This window comes from Phyllostomus discolor, chromosome 9, assembly GCF_004126475.2.
Source record: "Phyllostomus discolor isolate MPI-MPIP mPhyDis1 chromosome 9, mPhyDis1.pri.v3, whole genome shotgun sequence".
NCBI classification, from domain to species: domain Eukaryota; kingdom Metazoa; phylum Chordata; class Mammalia; order Chiroptera; family Phyllostomidae; genus Phyllostomus; species Phyllostomus discolor.
The window spans coordinates 105,315,692-105,334,512 of record NC_040911.2 but is presented as its reverse complement, the minus strand read 5'-3'; the positions used below and the strand labels follow the sequence as shown (position 1 = coordinate 105,334,512).

General features: G+C 68.2%; 3 protein-coding genes across 9 annotated transcripts; 1 reads left to right on the top strand and 2 right to left on the bottom strand.

The window, feature by feature from the left end:
* Positions 1-83: 83 nt before the first annotated feature.
* ZGPAT (zinc finger CCCH-type and G-patch domain containing) lies at positions 84-11,817 on the bottom strand. Of its 3 annotated transcripts, none has more exons than XM_036010032.1 (7): positions 11,677-11,817; positions 10,670-11,297; positions 2,164-2,297; positions 1,797-1,952; positions 1,133-1,252; positions 613-1,024; positions 84-434 (listed from the first exon to the last, which is right to left on the bottom strand). In XM_036010032.1, exons 2-7 carry the CDS (start codon positions 11,251-11,253, stop codon positions 296-298), a joined length of 1,545 nt encoding a protein of 514 aa, XP_035865925.1. In that variant the 5' UTR covers positions 11,254-11,297; positions 11,677-11,817; the 3' UTR covers positions 84-295. The 3 variants fall into 3 exon arrangements, with proteins under 3 accessions (XP_035865925.1, XP_035865926.1, XP_028380814.1); XM_036010033.1 differs by lacking the exon at positions 11,677-11,817 and adding an exon at positions 11,573-11,646; XM_028525013.2 differs by lacking the exon at positions 11,677-11,817 and adding an exon at positions 11,465-11,613.
* On the top strand, positions 11,782-16,333 carry ARFRP1 (ADP ribosylation factor related protein 1). 5 transcript variants are annotated; one of them, XM_028524489.2, is made up of 8 exons: positions 11,782-11,910; positions 12,330-12,423; positions 12,630-12,717; positions 12,899-12,981; positions 14,538-14,619; positions 14,792-14,862; positions 15,341-15,441; positions 15,517-16,333. In XM_028524489.2, exons 2-8 carry the CDS (start codon positions 12,331-12,333, stop codon positions 15,602-15,604), a joined length of 606 nt encoding a protein of 201 aa, XP_028380290.1. In that variant the 5' UTR covers positions 11,782-11,910; position 12,330; the 3' UTR covers positions 15,605-16,333. The 5 variants fall into 5 exon arrangements, with proteins under 5 accessions (XP_028380290.1, XP_028380289.1, XP_035865930.1 ...); XM_036010037.1 differs by lacking the exon at positions 11,782-11,910 and adding an exon at positions 12,154-12,235 and having other exon boundaries at positions 12,630-12,708; positions 15,517-16,323; XM_036010036.1 differs by lacking the exon at positions 11,782-11,910 and adding an exon at positions 12,155-12,235 and having other exon boundaries at positions 15,517-16,322.
* A 663-nt stretch (positions 16,334-16,996) lies between these two features.
* Positions 16,997-18,711, bottom strand: TNFRSF6B (TNF receptor superfamily member 6b). The gene is made up of 3 exons (XM_028524219.2): positions 18,139-18,711; positions 17,821-18,042; positions 16,997-17,342 (listed from the first exon to the last, which is right to left on the bottom strand). Exons 1-3 carry the CDS (start codon positions 18,554-18,556, stop codon positions 17,056-17,058), a joined length of 927 nt encoding a protein of 308 aa, XP_028380020.1. The 5' UTR covers positions 18,557-18,711; the 3' UTR covers positions 16,997-17,055.
* Between the last annotated feature and the right edge of the window lie 110 nt (positions 18,712-18,821).

Genomic DNA, 18,821 nt, shown 5'->3' with positions numbered 1-18,821 from the left:
CAGCGCCCCGGGGCCCGTTGCCCAACCACACAGCTGCACGCGGAGACCCCGCCCCAGACGGCGCAGCCGGCTGAGCCACCACCAGGAGGCGCTGTGACAAGCCACTTTAATGTTCTCGGTAAGCAGGGGCCCGCAGGCGGGCTCCGTGGGCACCTGCGCGTCCAGGTGTGCCCCCGCGCCCCGTCTCCACTCCGCAGTCCCACACCCAGGCCAGCTGCGTGTCTCGCCTGGCACCGGGCGGCCCCTCCTCCGGTGGCGTCTGTCCGTGGGACCCCGTCCGTGGTGCGCGGGGCCTCTAGAACTCGGTCATCTTCTTGTGGGTGTCCGCCTTCCTCTGCTCCCGCTGCAGGCCCGCCTCCTGGGCCCGCAGCTGCCCCAGCTGCCGCTGGGCTCCCGCCAGCTTCTCCTGCAGCTGGGCCACCGTCACGTTGTGCCTGGGGAGAGGCCGCCACTCAGCGTGGGCTCCCGGGCCACTGCCACGAAGCCCTCAGGCCGTGTGGTCAGTGCCGGCACCCTCCGACCGTCCACAGCCGCCTCAGACCCTGCTCCCCACCAAGTCAGAGCCCCTCCTGCACGCGAACACCCTCGGCCCCAAGGTCAGCCCCCACGCACCGGCCGGCGTTGCGGGCGAGGGCCTCCTGGATGCCCCGGATGTCCCGCTGGGCCTGCTCGATCTTCTCCTCGGTCTGGAAGAGCCGCAGGCTCAGGGCCCGCTTGGCGCTCTTGCTGGCGTGGTACAGCTCCTTGCTGCTCCTGCTCCCTGCGGGGGCTGCCCCCGCGTCCAGGGCCCCAGAAGCCTGTCCCTTCAGCTTCTCGTTGAGAAAGTCAAACACGTTACGAGGGGGAGGGCGGCCCCCCGCCCCGCCCCCTCTGCCGCGGCACCTCGGGGGCCTGCTGGGGCCGGCCTGGCCGCCCCGGGGCCGCCTCCGCTGCAGGATCTCCGCGCACTGGTCCAGCGACTTCCCTCGGGGCAGCAGCACGGCGTGGACGGGCTCCACCCGGCCGTCCGAGTGCCGGCCCAGACCTGGAGGCACAGGGGGCGAGTGCTGCTGCTGGACCGCCCCCCCCCCCGCCCCCCGCCACTGTGCTGGGGCAGCCCCGCTCCGCCCCGCCCCCGCCCCCGCCTGCTCACCCTTGCCGAACTCGTAGCCCATCTTGGCGAGGAGCCTGGAGCCCATGCCCCGAGTGTGCACCTCCCAGCCTGCGAAGTCGGAGCTGCAGGTCCCGCCGGCGGCGGCGCTGGGCTCCACCACTGCGGGAGGCAGGGCAGTGGCTCAGCCGGCTGCTCCGGGGGTGCCCAGGGCTCTGGCCAGCAGCCGCTCACGGCTCATTCCTCTCTCCATCCCCAAGGACGTGGGGCTCGTGGACCAGCCCCGTGGGGATGCCGCCCATCCTCATCCTCACTGACCCCACAGGAGGGCTGGACACTGCCAGCCTGCCCCCTTCCTGAAGCTTCCCTGCCTGTGGCTGTCTGCAGAGCCCCCCACCACGCCCCGCACCCACCAGGCCCCAGGCCCTGAGCGGAAGCCCCGAAGGGAGCTGCCCCTCGGTGCTCCCCAGCCCCGCCCAGCCTCCCTGCGGTGAGCAGCAGAGGTCTGCACGCCAGCTCCCGGCATCTGCAGGTCTGTGACCTGCTCGGACCGTCACAGACTCCCGTCCCCCAACCTCCTGCGGGGTCTCCAGGCGTGACCCGCGCCCCCTGCTGTGTGCGCACACTGGGCTCAGTCCCCCCACCCCCGGCTCCCGAGAGGCGGGTAGGGTCCCCGGGAGCCAGGAGCCGCCCCGGCGTCGCCTGCCTCGGGCGTAGCTGGGGTCCTCCGCGTCGCTGCTGTCGGAGTCAGAGGCCCCCGTGGGCTCCGGGCGCAGCGGGGGCAGGATGCTGTCCCCCTCCAGGACCGCCTCCTTCAGCAGCAGGGAGTCAAACTTGACCGTGTAGTAGCCACCGTCCACATCTGCAGCAGGGCCGGAGACAGGCCGGTCAGCGGCCTCGCAGCGGGTGGGACGCACACGGGAGGTTGGGAGCAGGGCGGGCCGAGGCCAGGGGCCGTCTCGCTCCCCCCGGGCGGGGGGTGGGGACCGGACGTCCCGACAAATTGGTGGTCACGGGGCAGCGGGGGCTGCAGGGGCTTCCGGGAGGGCCTGGGGGCCCACGGGCAGCCTCACCGGTGATGCGCGCCGGGTACCAGAGGCCATCCTGCTGCTTGGCCAGGCAGGCTGAGCCGACCTGCAGGGAGCTCAGGTCGGGGTCCCGGAAGGGGCGCAGCTCGTCCACAGAGACCACCTGCCCGTGGGAGAACCTGCGGAGAGGCCGGGGTGGGGCTCAGACACGGCCACCCCCCCGCCCCGCGTCCACACAGCACACACACGTGTGCACACGCTCCCGCCTGCTCTCGGGAGGGCCGTGGCCACTCCGCGGGCGAGCCACCCAGCTCTCTGGGCGGGCGTGACGGGCTGGCTGTCAGGCTGCCCAGAGGGAGAGCCCCGTCGCGTCCACCGCACTCGAGGGCCCAGACGGTGACTGACGGCCAGCCAGCGGGGGTGTCTGTTCTCGCACGGCCCAGTCCTCCTGCCCGCAGCACCCAGCTCCACCCAGCACCACCCAGCTCCAGCAGCGGCGCCCTGACTTTAGGGACCGGTGAGCCCTCGAAACTGAAACCAGAGCAGAGAGGGAGGAGGAAACGTGGGGTGGCAGCCTTCCCCTCACCAAATAAAGACACGCCGGAGCCGAGCACACACCCACCCCGACGGTGCCGGCACTGGGAGGGGAAGCCGCTTCCACCCGTCAGAGCCACTGGGAGGGGCGCCCGCCACGACCCACGACCCGGAGCCGGTGCCAGGCACGGCTGTCTTCCGAGCAGGAAATGGTGGCGGCCGAGAGGGAGAGGGGACGGGGAGCGTTCTGCTGGCCCCACAGGTGGACCAAGGAGGCATCCGGGCAGCTCCCTCTCCCGCCCACTGCCCTCGGGGCCCAGGGGACGGCCCAGGGCCCCAGCGGCTGCGCGCCTGCACCTGAGGATGGCAGCAAGGACTCGGGTCAAAAGGCCCATGCAACAGGGGAGCAGAACCGCTTGTTCCGAGGGACAAGCCTGGGTGGACGCAACCAAACCCCCCTCTGAGACCCCCGCCCCACGGATACCAGCAGCCAAGCCCTCCTGCAGGACCCTCGGCCATGCCAGACACCTTCCGACTCGCCACGCTCCTCCCACCGGGCAGGCGCCTCAGAAAAGTCGGAACAGTCACAATGAAAGTGCACCAAGATCTGGCCTCCACGCTGCCAACCGAACGCTGGAGACCCGGAGGGAACCCGCGTCCCCAACTGTGGGCAGCAGCCGGGGGCAAACCCACACGACAAACGGAGAACTAGGAGAACGGGCCGGCGGAGGGAGAAGAGCCCCGGCCGTGACACTTCCCGCGGGCAGGAAAGGATGGTATGCATTTCCTAGCGAAGAAACTTGAAACTGGGTTTTCACATCTTAAAACCCAGCTCAGGCGCCTGCCTCACGACACCCACAGAAACACGCCTACGCGAATGAGGGCATGGACAGGGACCGGGTGCTGGGGACCAGAGAGGGACCCGAGTTCGCCCACAGGCGAGCACTGAGGCGCGGATTCCTCGCCACAGAAAAACAAGGTGAGCCCTGGCTGGGGCGGCTCAGTGGATTGAGCACCAGCTTGAACCAAAGGGTTGCTGGTTCGATTCCCAGTCAGGGCACATGCCTGGGTTGCAGGCCAGGTCCCCAGTAGGGGGCGTGTGAGAGGCAACCACACACTGCGATTTCTCACTCTCTCTTTCTCCTTCCCTTTCCCTCTGTCTAAAAATAAAAATCTTTGAAAAGAAAAACAATGCTAAAAGTGGGCAAGAGGGTCAAAACACACAGCTCCAGAGCTCAGGAAGTTGATGGAAGCAGGCTACACCCCAAGGTGCTCGGGACAGAACAGGGTGGGCAGAAGAGGGTGGGGGGTGGTCTGCAGCCTCCCCAGCAGGGGCTGCCCCCGCCCGCCCCAGGACCCCATGCAGGGCGGCAGCAGCAGCAGTAGCAGAAGGTGGGAGCAGGGAAGAGGGCAGAACCCGGGTCTTGTGGCTAAACGTGGTGAAAGTCACCCAAGTCACCCAAATTAACGAAGGGGGGGGGTTGTTGTCATGAGCCCAGCTGGAGTGGACACGGGCTGTCGGGGGGGGGGGGGGGGACGACCCGGAAGTGGAAAGGGCCACACAGGGACCACTCCCACGGACCCTGGGCATTCCAGGAACTGGCGTGTGCTCGTCGAAAGCTCCCAGGGGTGCCGGGACAGTGGAAGCAAAGAGATGGGACGAGACCCCTGACGCACACGGGCCGGCCGAGGGGCACCTTCCGGGAGAGAAGCTGGGCACAGCCTCTGATGAGCCCCAGGCAGACCCCTGAGCTACACAGGCAGACGGACTCCTAAGGAGCCAGCCTGAGGAACACAACTGAATCTGAAGTCCTGACGAGCCCTATCAGAGGACGCTCACGGCGGGGCCTGGGGACAGGTGTCCTCGTTCAGGTCCAGGAAACACAGCGCAACACAACACCAAACACTGCGGAACACAACTTGGAATCCAGACTCGCTACAATGTATCATCTGAAGTGGACGCGCCCACACACCGAACAGCGCCACCAGGGCCAGGGAAAGAGCCGCTGACAGAGCCCGGCAGAGCCAGGGCGGAGACTCCACCGAGGATGGAGGACGTGGGACGGGGTGTGCGCCCAGGGACTTATGGGGAAGTGTGCCGGTGACGACCTCCCCCCCCCCCCCCCCCCCCCGGGCCTCCAGGAGAAGGGTGGGGACTGTGGGGCGGGATCAAAGGCGTGTCCCAGGGCTGCGGAGCCGGTGACTGGAACGAGAGGCTCACTGGGCGGGCGGGACACTTCTGGTTCCCGGTGCGGCAGGAAAGCAGCTCGGGCGTCACCCCCCAGTCGCCCCAGGGAGGAAAACTAGGGACGAACGGGAAAGGCGACGACTCTTCTCGGGTCCCCACGACGACTCTTCTCGGGTCCCCACGAGGAGGGAGCTCACAGGGCCAACCGCCGCCCCGACCTGCGGGGCCCGCTGGGCGAGCACAGAGGGGCACGTGCGGCCGGGGCGGAGCCCGCCGGCTGCAGCCACAGGGGGACCCAGGGCTGCCGCTGGGCTCGGCAGGGACGAGTCTGGGGGTCAGAACCCGCAGGGGCCTGCCCTGGGCGGAGGGGCCCCCCACCTCTGTGAGCCCCACTCCAGAGGCCGCCCACCCAGGCGTCACAGAGCAGCCCCCTGGTGCCCAGGCAGCGGGGGTGGGGGGTGGGGGGGGCACTTCTGAGGCAGACCCGAGCACCCTGTGCTTCTCAACAAGGCCGCCCGAGGGGAGCCCGCCCCGCGGGGGTCGTCCGGCCCCGCGGCGTGTGCCTGTGAGTGGGCGACGGAGACACACGGGGAGGCCCGAGGCCTGAGCCGATGAGGACGCAGGGTCAGCCCGGTGCAGAGCCCCCCCCCCCCCCAGCACAGCACCAAGGGCCCGGGCACAGCAGCCCCCCCGCCGGCACCCCACGCCTGGCTGTCCGGAAGAAGACCCCAGCCCACACTACCAGCCCAAGCGCACAGTACAGGAGAATGCGCACGACGGAATTCTAAAAGAAGGGGGGAGAAAGGGCAGGAAACGAGTTCCCGGAACTGGAGAAGAGTGGCTGAAACTCCCAGTTCGATGAGAGGCGTGCGTGTCTGCTCTCCAGCAGCGTGAACGAACTCACAGAAACCCGCAGCAGGACACCTGGGGGTCAGGCGGCTGAAGCCCGAGGACAGGGAGAGCGAGCCCTGGAGGCCGAGGGACAGGTGACACTTCAGGGACGCGGATCCTCCGTGAGACGATGGACTGGGGGAGCCGAGGGGCCGGGGGTTGGGGGTGACACATGTGACGTCCTGAGAACTCCCGTGGGAGAAGAATCACCGTTCTGGAGAAACCGCCCTTCAGCGGTGGAGGAGAACTGAAGACGTCCCCACGCGACCCAGCGCTGAGGGGGCTCGTCACCGGCAGACCTGCCTGCAGGAGCGCCGGAGGGCGTCCTCCGGGCTGGAGGGGGGGCGCCGGGCAGTGACTCCAGCCTCATGAGCACTGGGGAAGGCACCCGCAGGGGTAAACGCGGACACCAGTGGTCGTATGTGCTTGGTTTGAAATGTGGTCCGTCCCCCCCCCCCCCCCCGTGTGGTTTAAAAGGCAAATGCATAAAGCAATCAATAGTCACAAATCTACATTTCTGGGCAGGCGACTTGTAAAGATGCTGCTTGTGACAATCACAACAGAAGGGGTGCCGCCCGGGGGCGGGGATGGGGGGGGCTGTACCCTGCTGATGGCGGAGCTCTGATTCAGACCAGACGCCCCCACGTTTGCAGTGTCCGTCCTGACCCCCAGGGTCACCGTTAGGAATGCAACACAGAATACAGGGGGGGCCAGAGCAGGCTCACAGCTGTATGCGGGACAGACTATTCCTGTTGTGTCCCCCGGTGAGTACTGCGTTACCTTCCTCACGAGCAACTGCAAACCTACTTGTGCCCCACCCTGCACGCAGAAAACGAAAAGAGAAGGCAATCAAAACGATACACTGAAAAAAAAAACATATGAGACACATATTAAAACCAAGTAGAACGGCGCTGGCTGGCGCGGCTCCGTGGACTGAGCACGGCCTGCGAACCCAAGTGTCCCGGGTTGGCTCCCTGGCGGGGCCGCGCCTGGGCCGCGCGCAGGTCCCCAGTGTGCGGCGTGTGCGAGGCAACCCCACTGGTATCTCTCTCCCTCTTTCTCCCTCCGTCCCCTTCTCTCTAAAAATACATAAAACCTTTTAAAAAATAAAATAAAATAAATAAAACGGCAGCGGTCAGTCCTTGCTAAGCGGTAAGTACTCGAAATGCAACGGGATTCAAGTCTGCGTTCGAACAACGGGTATAAAACCCTCCGCGTCTGCGCCACCTGGAGGAGGTGCGCACAACAGCAGGAGAGGGCGAGGGGAGGCGGGGCGAGGGGCGGGGCGAGGGCGGGGCTGCGGGAGGGGAGGCGTGCCACAGGGGAGGCTTCCCGCGCACAGTTCCCGGCGGCCACGCTGCGCCAGACAGCGGACGGAGTCGAGATGAAGAAGGGCGACGCTGCGCGCCTGGAGCTAACACAAAGGAACACTGAACGTGCACAAAAAGACACCGGCGGGAAAAAAGATAGAGGAAAACACACAGACAAAACCACTGAGCCCTCGGGACGACACAACCGCACACTCACTCACAGGCGACAGGCGAGTCCCCGAGCAGGTGGGACGGAAGCCGACAGCAGTGGCGGGTGAGACCGGGCTGCGCGCAGACGCCACGCCCCTGCGAACGGCGCCCAGAGACCCCGGCGGAAGAGGCCAGGAACCACGGCACCCCGAGCCACCTGGGCACATGCGGGGCCGCAGGGAACCATAAACCCTGAAGTCACACGAAGCCGCCTGCGAACCCCGGGGGCTGAAACGGGAACCGGCACCAGCGCCACCAGGAGGAGGCGGGCACGTCCCACATGAGGATGGGCGGCAGCAGGGCGGCTGGGGGTCCGAGGGGAGGTCAGGTGACAGGCAGCTGCCAAGGCCGGCCTCAGGGAAGGGGAAACCCGCCAACCGATAACCCGCTGTCCGCCTCAGGGAACCGGACAGACCGTGAACTAGACGCACAGTGGCACAAGAAAGGGAATCGTTCCAGTGGAAGTAAATGAAACAGAAGGGAGAAAAGCAACGTAGAGTTAACGGCCGGAGAATGAAATAACGCCGATGGCCTTCAGCTGGACTGACCGAGAAGGGAGAGAGGCTCGAGGGCCTGAGCGCAGAAAGGAGGGGCCGCTGCCTGGACCTGCAGAAGGGCAGGGGGCTCGCCGGGCGGGGGGTGGCTCCAGGCCAGCCAGTGAGAGAGCCGAGGGCAAGGGCGGGCTCCTAAAATCACACAGACCACCAAAGGTGCCTCCGGGAGAAACGGAAAACGTGAACGGACCAGGCCCAGAACACACAAGCTGCGTCGTCCATCAAAGAACTCCCAACAACGAGAAATCCAAGCCCAGACGGCTTTCCTGGCAACCCCCGCAGACACCGGTCCTCCTCAAACCGGTCCCCGGAATCAGAGGGCACCTCCCAACTCACCGCACGAGACCAGCACCCCGACACCGAGGCCAGACGGAGACGGCACAAGACACGGGTGCAACAGACCCCAGCCTCTGGGGAGGGAGAGACGGAAATGCCCTCAGCACAGAGCTGGAGGACCAGGCGCAGCAGCCTCTCAGAGGGCCCCGCACCTCGGCGGGAGCGCACAGGCCCCCAGTGCAAGTTGCTCCAGGGGACACGCTCACCAGCAGGACGAAGGAGGAACACACACTGGTGCCAGGGCCCTTCGTCCCAAACACGCCCGGCCGCTCGGGGACAGAAGGGGCCTCGCTCCACTGGAGGAGGCCCCGGAAGCCCAGGCAGGCCCCGCTCACCGGTGAGACTGGGAGGAGGGGGGTCATCTCTTATCGGCCAGTGCTGTGACTCATACACAGAAAATGCTAAATAACCCACAAAACCCCCAAATCTCATCAATACCCTGCCCCCCATCGCCTCCCACTGAGAGCACCCAGGGCTGGCGGGGGGGCAGGGTGGCTGAGTCCAGGCAGGGCAGGGAAAACAGGGGCGAGGGGGGTGTCCCCACCACAGACAGGAGCCAAAGGGACACAGGCTCCAGACTGCCGAGGCTCCCGCCTGCCGAAGGTGGGACAGCTGGCGCCTCAGTGAGGCTCAGGGTCGTGATGGATAGAAGTTCCTCCAGTGCCTCTGACACCCACGGGTCTTCAACGCCAGGGTGCGAGGGAGCCCGTTCGTTACCTCGGAAAGCAAGGAAACACAACAGAGACCCCCCCCCCCAGCACTTCCCCGCCTTCTCCACGTGACTGAGCCGCTCAGCAGCCAAACCACAGACCAGAGAGAGCGTCCCCGCGTGACGTGCCAGCACATGAACGAAGGGAACCGCCAGAACGAGAGGGTCCCTGCACGGCGGGCCCGTGGGCGGGCAGACGCGCCCCTGAGCATCGCCGGCTGCTGCCAGGACAGAGAAAAGCCAGTCAGCAGGGGCCTCCTGACGCAAGAACAGTGCCTGGAGGCCTCACCAGGGGTGGGGCCAGGTCCTCCGGTGGCGGAATGGGAGGCCAGGGACCGAGGCAGAGAGGACGCAGCCACACTCAGACACAGTGGGCCAGACGGTGGGCAGAAGCCAGCATGTGCCCACCGGTTTCACTTGTGCAGAAAGACACACAGAAGCTGCGCCAACCCCAGCCACCGGCGAGGAGGGGCACCGGGACAGACCGAGGGTCCCACGGTGCTTCAACACCGCCTGTATTATTGTTTTTGAAGATCCAAACCAACTGTAAGAAAATCACTGCCAGTCCCTGGTACTAGCAGGTGGTCAGTGGGCCTGAGGCCGGGCAGCCTCAGCAGCACAAGGCCCGCCTCCCGGGGCTGCCGCACAGGCAGGAGCTCGCTCACTGAGAGCCCGGCCCGGAGGGAGTGGCCCGGACCTGCAGCCTCTGCCCTCTCCCGGCCCTCACGCAGGCAGGTACTCGGACCCCGGCCAGCCCCGAGGGCGAACTGCTTGGTCCTCCGGCCGATCAGCTGTGCTGCTGAGCGCGCTCTGATTGACGCCCTTTTCTGCACGGATGCTGTGCTCTAAGGGAGGAAGGAGGGAGCGAGGGAGGCGAAACTGGCCAAGAGACTTTGGACCCAGCAAAAGTCTTTTCAAGAAACAGGATGACTGCCCCAGCCGGGGTGGCTCGGTGGTCGGATCACCATCCGGTGACTGAAGCTGGGGGGCCTGATTCCGGTCGGGGCGTGTTCGACCCCGGAGCGGACGCACACAGTCCCTGGTCCCGGCCTGGGTCCCCAGTGTGGGTGCGCACGGAGGCGACCAGTCGAAGCTTCTCTCCCACCGATGTGGGTACCCTCTCTCCTTCTCTCTAAAACAGCAAACGGCAATATCCTCGGGTAAGGATAGAAAGAAACTTTTTTTTTTTTTTTAAAGAAAAAGGATGACCGAAAACCTAGAGACAGCCTGGACTGCTGGCTGAGAAAAGGAAGCTGCCTGCTAGGAATTGGAGCACACGGCCCTTCCAAGGACAGGTAAAGGGGCGGAGCCGAGGTCGCGCACCGAGAGAAAGGAGACCACGCAACCTCGGACGCAACCGCAGACCCTGGAGCGACGCAGAGACAGCACTGGCCCTGCGCCCCGCGGGCGCCGCCACAGCAACGAGGCTGTCACGTCCTCTCCGTCAGGCGAGAGGCGCACCCCGACGTGTTTACGGGTGGAAACCCAGGAGTCCCCGGGCTTTGCTGTGAAGGGCCGGGGACGAGCTCGGCAGGGAGCTCAGAGGAAGCAAGACGATGACACGTGACCAAGGGAGCCGGTGTGGAACGCCACCATGCCACCCTCCCGATTTTGTGTTTGGTGGCAGATTTCCATAAGAGTGACTTTTAGAGGTTTAACCTTGAGAATAAAACTGGTGATGGGGGGGTCGTTCTTTTCAACACAAGCCCCCCCCCCCCGCCCGTGATTTCCCCGAGAAAATCCCAGGAAGCACCCGCACAAGGACAGACCCGACGGGCCTCCAGCCTCTGCGGCTCTGCGTCCAGGGGCGGCGCTTTACCTGCAGTTGTCCTGGAAGCGGCACTTGCCTTCCAGGAAGAACGGACAGGGCTTCAGGGACTTGTGCGTGGGGTAGAGGTAGAGCACGCGCACGCACGCCGAGCCGTCCTCCGCCTCTTCTGTGCCCACCACCATGGCGTTGTGGTACTCCAGAGTGCCCCAGGAGCTGTAGTAGGGGGCGTTCACCTTGCTTCCGCTCAGCCCTCCGTCATCCTCGGAATCCTCCCCTTCGTCCTCCCGCCCAGACTGGCTGGGCGCGGGCCCGTCCTCTGCCTCAGCAGCAGTGTCGGGTTCCGCCGTGGGGGCTCCTGGCACCTCCACCGCCTCGGCAATGGCCTCCGGGAAAGCCAGGTACTCCGCGTCGTCCTGCGCCGCGCGCTCTGCGTCCAGGGTGGCCAGCAGCTTGCTCTTCCGGACGGACACCAGGCTGGCCTCGGTGAGCTCAATTAGCTCCTTCAGGTCCCCCTGGAGCTGGCGCAGGTCGGCCAGCTCGGCGGGGTCCAGCCCGGCTCCCAGGGCCAGCTCCACCTGCTGCAGCTGCGCGCCGTAGGTGCGGAGCGCGCTCTGCAGGCTCTCCTCGTCCATCCCGCGGCGGCTCCCGAGTCCTCACGGGGCTGGTGGGCGCAAAGCTGCGAGGAAGAGAGGCCCTGTGAGCCTGGGCTCTGCCGCCGCCACGGCTGCCCCCGAGCCCGCGGCCGACGGCTGCCCCGAGACCTCACGGAGTCCTCGGCGCGGCCCGCAGAACCCTGTGCACTCCTCCCCCGTTTCAGGGACGGGACACAGGCGGGGAGGTTACCGGCTTCGAGTGGCCTCGCTCCCCTCCCGGCCACCTGGTCCCGCCGCCAGGCCGCTCGGCCTCTCGGCCCCGCGCCCCAGCCTCCCGGCCCGCCGGCCTCCGCCGGACTTGTCAGCCCGGGCGCAGTTGTCCAGACCGCGCCCCTCGCCCCGGGCCGGGAACTTCCTCCGCGCAGTCACTCGGCCGCGCCATAGAGAGTCCGCCAAACTCACCGGCTAGAGTGGCGGTCGGCTTCCGCCCTCGCAGCCCACAGGCACTTCCGGGCGCCGCCGCCGGCGGAAGTGCCTGTCGCGGGGGACGACGGGAGGCGTCGCGCGGGGGCCGCCGGGACGGGTGCGACCCTCCCCAGGCGGCCGGCCGCGTCCCATCGGGCGCCGCGCGGCGCGGCGCAGGTCGGTGCAGGGTCAGCGGGTCAGCCGCGCGGGTTCCGGCCCGGGCAGGCGCAGGTATGCCGGGGCTGGGTCGCCGCCTCCCGGGCGGGGCTGGGTGCCGGACCCGACGCCGGGGTCTGGGCAGGGTTGGACCCCGGGACCTTCTGCCGCCGCCACCAGGCCGCCGCACAGCCGCTCGGCGGCCGCCCCGCCACCGCACGCACCCCTGCCTCCGAAAAGCGGGGCGTCCCCGTATGTCGCCTGTAGGGGCCCTGCCGTGAGCCCTGCGCCGCCTAGGGGCGTGGCCGAATCGGGGAAGGTGCTGCTGCCCCGGCTGGCTGCGGGGAGCGAAGGAAGTCTCGGGGCGGAGGCCTGCGGTCGGCCCGGAGATGGTGGCGACGTGGGAGGCGCTGGGGGGCGGGGCGGGGCCTCGGCCGGGGGCAGGGGCGCAGGGCGGCCCCCTAGGTCCGGTTTCAGCTCCCGCCGCTCCGCAGGATGTACACGCTGCTGTCGGGGCTGTACAAGTACGTGTTCCAGAAGGATGAGTACTGCATCCTTATCCTGGGTCTGGACAATGCAGGAAAGACGGTACGCCTGGCCCTGCCGCGCCCCCGCCGCCCTCAGGGGCCCAGTCCCCAGTCCCCCAGCAGAGGCTGCGGGACAGGCCCCCCCCCCCCCCACGCGCTGCTTTAAAAGCACCATGTCTGCTCTCGGAATGGACCCGAGGAGGGGCGTCAGGGAGCCGCCTTGAAGCCCCCTCTAGCACCCCGTGCCTGTCTCCCCTCTCCCCCCAGACCTTTCTGGAGCAGTCAAAAACCCGGTTTAGCAAGAACTACAAGGGGATGAGCCTCTCCAAGATCACCACCACCGTGGGTCTGAACAGTAAGGGGATCCCCGAGGGCTGTGGGCGTGGGGTCCCCTGAGGATGCGGGGACGTCCGCAGCCACCAGCGCTTGGCCGGTCTCTGGGGCGTCGGAGCCGCGGGCTGTCTGCTGGAGAGCCAGGAGGTGTGTGCAGTGGGCCGGACTGTGCGGCAGCCTCAGTGGGCCTCTTCTCTCCCCAGTCGGCACCGTGGACGTGGGGAAGGCTCGGCTCATGTTCTGGGACTTAGGAGGGCAGGAGGAGTTGCAGTCTCTGTGGGACAAGGTGAGCCCCTTGTGCTGCTTCCCACCAGGTGCCCCCCTGGTTCCCGGACTCTTCTTCTCACAAGGCCTCGGAATCACCTGCTTGTCAGCAGCTTGTCACCCTTGAGCTCCTGAGGCTCCCCTTCCAGTGCCATCCTGGGTTCTGAGTCACTCTGATGCTGGGGACCCTTTTGATTCCTTTTGGCTTAGAGGTGTTGCTAACGGTCCGGGAGGAAAGAGAAGGGGGCCCAGAACCAGTGTGGCGTGGTGCTCAGTCACCACCAGGCCTGGACCTCGCCACCTGGGTTCTGTCTCTGTTCTCGCTGGGGCCTGCCCTCTCTGGTGGCCCTTCCTCACCAGGCAGGGGCGTCCTCAGAGGCTGACGCCACTGTCTTCTCTTTGGCACAGGGGTTGGGGTGTTTCTGAGACAGGGGCACCCTCCCCCACACAGCCCGGGCTGGAGTGCGCCCCAGGCACTGGGGTCTGCAGGGAGCAGGACAGGCCCGGTGCCTTCCACTGGGCAGCCCCTCCCAGTGGGCCAGCATGGGGGGTTGGGGTCCAGCACTGGGGGCTCAGATGCTTCCTCCCTGACACTGTCCGGGGGTCTGGGTGCTTGGAATTGAGTGGCGAGGTCCTGGTGCCCCCCAAGTGTCCCTTCCATCGTGAGTTCCAGCCAAGAGGGTGGCTTCTGCCCTGTGGCCAGGAGGTTTGGCCGTTCAGTCACCCTGAGGCAGAGCGACTCTGGGCCGGCCTGCCTGAACCCAAGCCCTCGTACCCCCTGGCGGGAGGGCCTGTGTGCGGGGTGTGCAGACCAAGGCTCGTCTTAGGTGGGGAGGGGGTCACCGCCAGGAGTGTTCCGGAGCGTCCTCCAGTGAGCTGGCTGCTGGCCATCCCGCCCCGCCCACAGAGCAGCCTGGCTGTGCAGGGTGACGCACAGGAATGCCTGGGACGCGGTGGCAGGCGTCCTCTCCACAGTTCGGGCATCCTCGGGGCTCCTTTCCGGTCGGTGCTCCAGGTGGACCCACCTGGTCCGAGCCGGTATCCCCTGTGCCCCAGGCCCAGGGCTCCGTCCCTCTGAAGGCCCTGCTCCATGCGCATCTTCCTAGGGACGCCCTGTTCCCCTCGCCCCCGCCGCTCCCCCCCCGACTCTGGCTCCGGCGGGTGGGGACCTTGGGGGCCCCTGTGCCACTGCTCCCCTGGGCTGGCTGCCGGCTGCCCGCCTCGCACCGGCCCCGACCACAGAACTCTCAGCTCAGTGACCCTGGCTTGTTCCTCGGCCCTGCCGTCCTGTGCCGGGGACAGAGCTGCTTCAGACGCAGCACTGACTTGCTGTCCGCACCTGCGTGGGGCCCGAGGGTGTACTGCACCTCTGGGTCTGCCCCTAGGAAGTGGGCAAGGGAGGCGGTCCCCCCCGCCCCCCACCCCCGGGACCAGCACACCCTTTCTGAAGGGGTCCGGGAGGCCGCAGCTCCTCTGCTCTGCCTCCCCGCACCCAGGAGGCAGCCCAGAAGGGCCCTGCAGGGAGGGTGGCTGAGTGCCCCGAGCCAGCCCCCTGTCGCCCCCCCCCCCCCCCCCCAGTACTACGCGGAGTGCCACGGCGTCATCTACGTCATTGATTCCACGGACGAGGAGAGGCTGTCGGAGTCCAAGCGAGCTTTCGGTGGGTGCCGCCCAGCCAGCGCCCGGGGGGGGGGGGGGGGCGGGGGGACGACAGCTCAGGTCCAGCCCATACATCCCGGGGGTCCAGAGCCCGGTGTGTCAGGCTGGGGGGGCTCCTGGGCGTAGCAGGGTCAGGGGGCAAAGGGCGCTCACGGACGCCTTGCCTGTTCCAGAGAAGATGGTCACGAGCGAGGCTCTGGATGGCGTCCCCATCCTGGTGCTGGCCAACAAGCAGGACGTGGAGGTGAGCCTGCCCCTCCGTGGGGACAGCCGTTCCAGCCGAGGCCCCACCTCCCCCCGGTGGTGTCTGCCCTGGGCCCGCGCAGCCCTCCCAGCCCTGCAGGGCTCCGTCTCTCCACTGGGGGGCGGCCACGCCCTCTCCTGCAGCCTGAGACCCAGGGGGTGCCAGGGAAAGCCTGGAGGGAAGGGACAAAGGGACCCCGGGGTTGGCAGCAGTGCCGGCCCCGCCCCCAGAACAGGGGGCAGCTGGGGAGGGACAGAGACTGTTCCCCGGACCACCAGTCAGCCTCGACCCCCCCCCCTGTGGAGGGCATCTTAGGTCGGCCCCGTCCGTCCGCCCCGCCTGTCTGCGGACACTGCCGCCTCGCGCCTTGTGCTCGCTCCCCCCCCCCACGCTCCCGTCCCACCGGCTCCCCCTCGGGTGTCGGGGACTGGCCTCGGGAGGGAGGGGCCTGCTCCTCACAGCCCGCCCCCGCCCCCAGACTTGCCTCTCCATCCCGGACATCAAGACCGCCTTCAGTGACTGCACCGCCAAGATCGGCCGGCGCGACTGCCTGACCCAGGCCTGCTCGGCCCTCACGGGGTGAGTGGCGCCCTTGCCCCGCCCCGGGGCCCTGGAATCCTGGGCAGCCCCCGCTCACACCCCCGCTCTCCACAGCAAGGGGGTGCGCGAGGGCATCGAGTGGATGGTGAAGTGCGTCGTGCGGAACGTGCACCGGCCGCCGCGGCGGAGGGACATCACGTAGGCGCGGCCAGCGCCCAGACGCCTGCCGGCTGGAGCCCCCGACCTGGGCTGGGGCCGGCTTTGCCTCCGGGGCCCTCGTTTCCCTAGTTTCCTAGGACAGACTGTCCTCTGTGTCCTGGAGCGCGGCCCCGGAGGCTTCTGCCAGGGCGTGGGGGCGGCAGAGCCTGCAGCTAGCTACCTCAGGCCTGGACCCACCAAGGCCGGGATGGAGGGCCCTGTGGGTGCTGTTGCTGCCACCCCCCTCGGGCCTGCCTGCCTGGGGTGGGGTTCGGGCCCCCCGTGGTTCCAGTGCAGCCTCAGGGTGGGGTACTGTCCGCCTGGGGAGCCTTGTGTGTCCCCCCTCCCCCCACCACCTCCCCCACCCCACCAGCCCAACATCGACCACTTTGATTCCTGGAGACGTGGGGAACCTGGGAAGTGGGTGTCTTCCCCGAGCACACCTACCACTCACCTGGGACAACCTCGGGCACCAGCTCAGGTGCCCATTGTGGGGGAGGGGGGCATGGAAGGTGGGCTGGGTCTCCAGGCTGCCCGGTCGGTGGTGTCCTAAGGCTGCGCTCCCTGCTGAGGGGGAGCTGGGTCCCCACCCAGGCCTGCGTCCCTGGCGGAGGCCCTCCAGGCAGGCTGGTCCTGGGGACCCCCTTCCCAGGCCCCATGGGAGCTGCCGCCCTCAGCAGGCCTGGCTGCGGGCGTGTGGGTGTGGGTTTGGGGGGGGGGGAATAAAGAGCATTTGAGCAGCTCCCGTCCCTCCTTCCTCCGCTGGCCGGGGCTGTGCAGCAGCCGCAGCAGGAGGGCTCCCATCCCAGCAGGCTGCCTCTGCCAGGGGCTTGAGAGGGGGCTGCTGGGAAAGGGGGCAGTCTGGCGGGGGGTCCTGGGCCTGTGGGAGGGGCAGGTGGCCGGCTCCAAGCTGGGAGTCCCAGCCGCCGCCCCCCCCCCCCTTCCGCCAGGAGCAGAGGGGCCCTGCTGCTGTTCTGTGGGGAAAGGAGAGCAGTTCCCGGAAGGCTGGTGGGACGGAGGGCCGGGAGGGGTCTTTGGCTGGCTCCTCCTGGGAAGTCCCCTTCTGGCAGGGAGTGGGTGGGTCTCGGAAGGAAGGCAGGCCGGGAGAGGGGCCAGGCCACCAGGTCCTGACCCTCATTGGAGCCCCTGGACTTGGTGGCTCCTGGGCACCGCTCCCCAGCTGGGCCCAGCCATCCTGCACGCTGTCCCCACCACTGCGAGCTCGGCCAGGGCTCCCGGGGTGAACTGCCCCCCACAGCCAGAAGGGCTACACCTGCGGCCTCCCAGCCCTCCCACCGCGGAGCCCTGTCCCTGTGCGTGGGGCAGAGGCCCTGAGGGCCGGTGCTGCCCCCTCCACGCACTGAGCCGACCTGGCATTCACTCTTGCACACCACAGTTCACAAAGCAGCTTTATGGAGACAGTGCTGGTTCCGAGGAATAAATAGGGGGCGGGGCTCAGGGCGCTGGGAGGAACCGCTTCCGGACGGCGCGCTCCATCCTGGGCAGCCCCGCGGCCTGCAGGGCCTGCAGCAGACCCTCCACCAGCGCCCCGGGCCGGGCCTCCCGGAGCTCGGTGAGCTGCTGCCACAGCTGCTGCTGCAGGGACACGCGGTCCTCCCGGGGCGGCAGCGGCCTCCACGCCCCGGGGCCGGCCAGCGCCTGCTGCAGCTGCAGGAGCCTCCGGAAGGAGAGGTTCTGGAAAGCCAGGAAGTCCACCAGGGCCCGCTCGCACTCCTCCGTCCCTGTGGGGAGGTCAGGGCGAGGTGAGGGCTCCCCGAACTCTCTGGGCCCTGGGGAGGCCGTTGACCAAGGCAGGACCCCCTGTGCCAGCACCCGAGAGGGACTGGCCGGCTGGGGTTGGAGGGCAGGCAGGTGGGAGATCCCAGGCCATGGGTGGGGCTGGTGGGCTTCAGCCCAGGGTGGGATGGGGCAACTGCTGTGACCACCAGCAAGCTGTCCATAGCTCTCGGGGCCTCAGTTTCCCAGTGACAGGCGGGGAATGGCGTCACCTGGCACCACAGAAACCCTCAACGTGCTCCGCGGGGCCACCGCCCGGACTGCTCAGCGGGGCTGCGGGGCCCTTGACCCCACGAAACTGGAGGCACTTCTCGGATGCGCACCCAGCCCCTTACCAGGGCCCGACGGCCTGAGGGCTGGGGCGGGGCACACACTGAGCTTGACGCCCCCAGACCAGTCACCCTTCACTCGGCCCCTGCTCACCTGCGCCCCTCCAGTCCCACGGTGCCCCCGACTCTGGGATGCTGAGCGGGAACCCTGGGCAGCTGGTGCACATGGCGTCGTGGAAGGGGGAGCCCGGCACGTTGAGGGCCAGGCCCAGGGCCGTGCAGTTGCGGTGGGGCTGGCACTGCTCTGTGCTGGAGCTGTTGGCGGAGAAGGTGCCTGGGGGGCACAGCTGGCACTGTGTGTTCTGGGTCGGGGTGCCTGGGGGCGACACGGGAGCCTGGGGTCAGAGGGAGCTGGGGCATCCTCGCCGGCGGAGGAAGTCCCGGCGCCACCCACGGAGCGCGCGCCACCCACCGAGGGCGACCACGCCGTAGCCCGGCAGGCAGGGGGCGTGCTCCAGGCAGAAGCCGGAGAGCTCGAAGAATCCGGGGCGGCAGCGGCAGGCGCGGTTGTGGACGGCGGAGCAGGGCCGCGCCTCCTCCTCGTTCTCGCCGCAGATGACGTTGCAGTAGCGGCAGCGCTCCAGGTAGTTCCAGAACTGCGTGTAGTGCTGCGGCGGGCACGGGCGGCACGCCGTGGGGCGGCCCCGGCTGCACGGCCGGTGCACGAAGGTGCCGGGGGGGCACCGGCGGCACACCAGCTGCTCCTGCGCGTCAGCGTCCCACACCGGGTAGGTGGGCGCGTCCTCTGCCCCCCCACGCGTGGCCAGCGCCAGCAGCAGGCAGGGCAGTGCCCACAGTGGAGTCAGGGGCGGCCTGTCGCGAACTTTCATGGTCCTCCCTCGGAAGGGGCGGCGGGACTGGACGAGGAAGCCTGCCCCGCCCAAGTGACCGCTACCTGCCTCCAGCGGAGTGCTCCACCTCCGCGGCCGCCTCCTATAAGGGCGGCCTCACCACACCCCAGGGAGGGGCCAGGACCCGGGGTGGGGGGTGGGGGCTCCGGCGGGACCCAGTCTGCATGGGCGGTGTCCCAGTCTGGTTCTGCCTGGCTCAGCCCTCCGGAACCCAGTGCGGGGGCCCACCCTGGGGGCTGTCCTG

Coding starts and splice junctions, on each gene's coding strand:
- TNFRSF6B (XM_028524219.2), bottom strand. CDS start 18,556: ATGAAAGTTCGCGACAGGCCGCCCCTGACTCCACTGTGGGCACTGCCC. Junction 18,043..18,138: donor CTACGGCGTGGTCGCCCTCG/GTGGGTGGCGCG, acceptor TGTCGCCCCCAG/GCACCCCGACCCAGAACACA. Junction 17,343..17,820: donor GTGGGACTGGAGGGGCGCAG/GTGAGCAGGGGC, acceptor ACCTCCCCACAG/GGACGGAGGAGTGCGAGCGG.
- ZGPAT (XM_036010032.1), bottom strand. CDS start 11,253: ATGGACGAGGAGAGCCTGCAGAGCGCGCTCCGCACCTACGGCGCGCAG. Junction 2,298..10,669: donor CGCTTCCAGGACAACTGCAG/GTAAAGCGCCGC, acceptor GCCTCTCCGCAG/GTTCTCCCACGGGCAGGTGG. Junction 435..612: donor CTCGCCCGCAACGCCGGCCG/GTGCGTGGGGGC, acceptor GCCTCTCCCCAG/GCACAACGTGACGGTGGCCC.
- ARFRP1 (XM_028524488.2), top strand. CDS start 13,899: ATGCCTGGGACGCGGTGGCAGGCGTCCTCTCCACAGTTCGGGCATCCT. Junction 14,620..14,791: donor GGAGTCCAAGCGAGCTTTCG/GTGGGTGCCGCC, acceptor TGCCTGTTCCAG/AGAAGATGGTCACGAGCGAG. Junction 14,863..15,340: donor CCAACAAGCAGGACGTGGAG/GTGAGCCTGCCC, acceptor CCCCGCCCCCAG/ACTTGCCTCTCCATCCCGGA.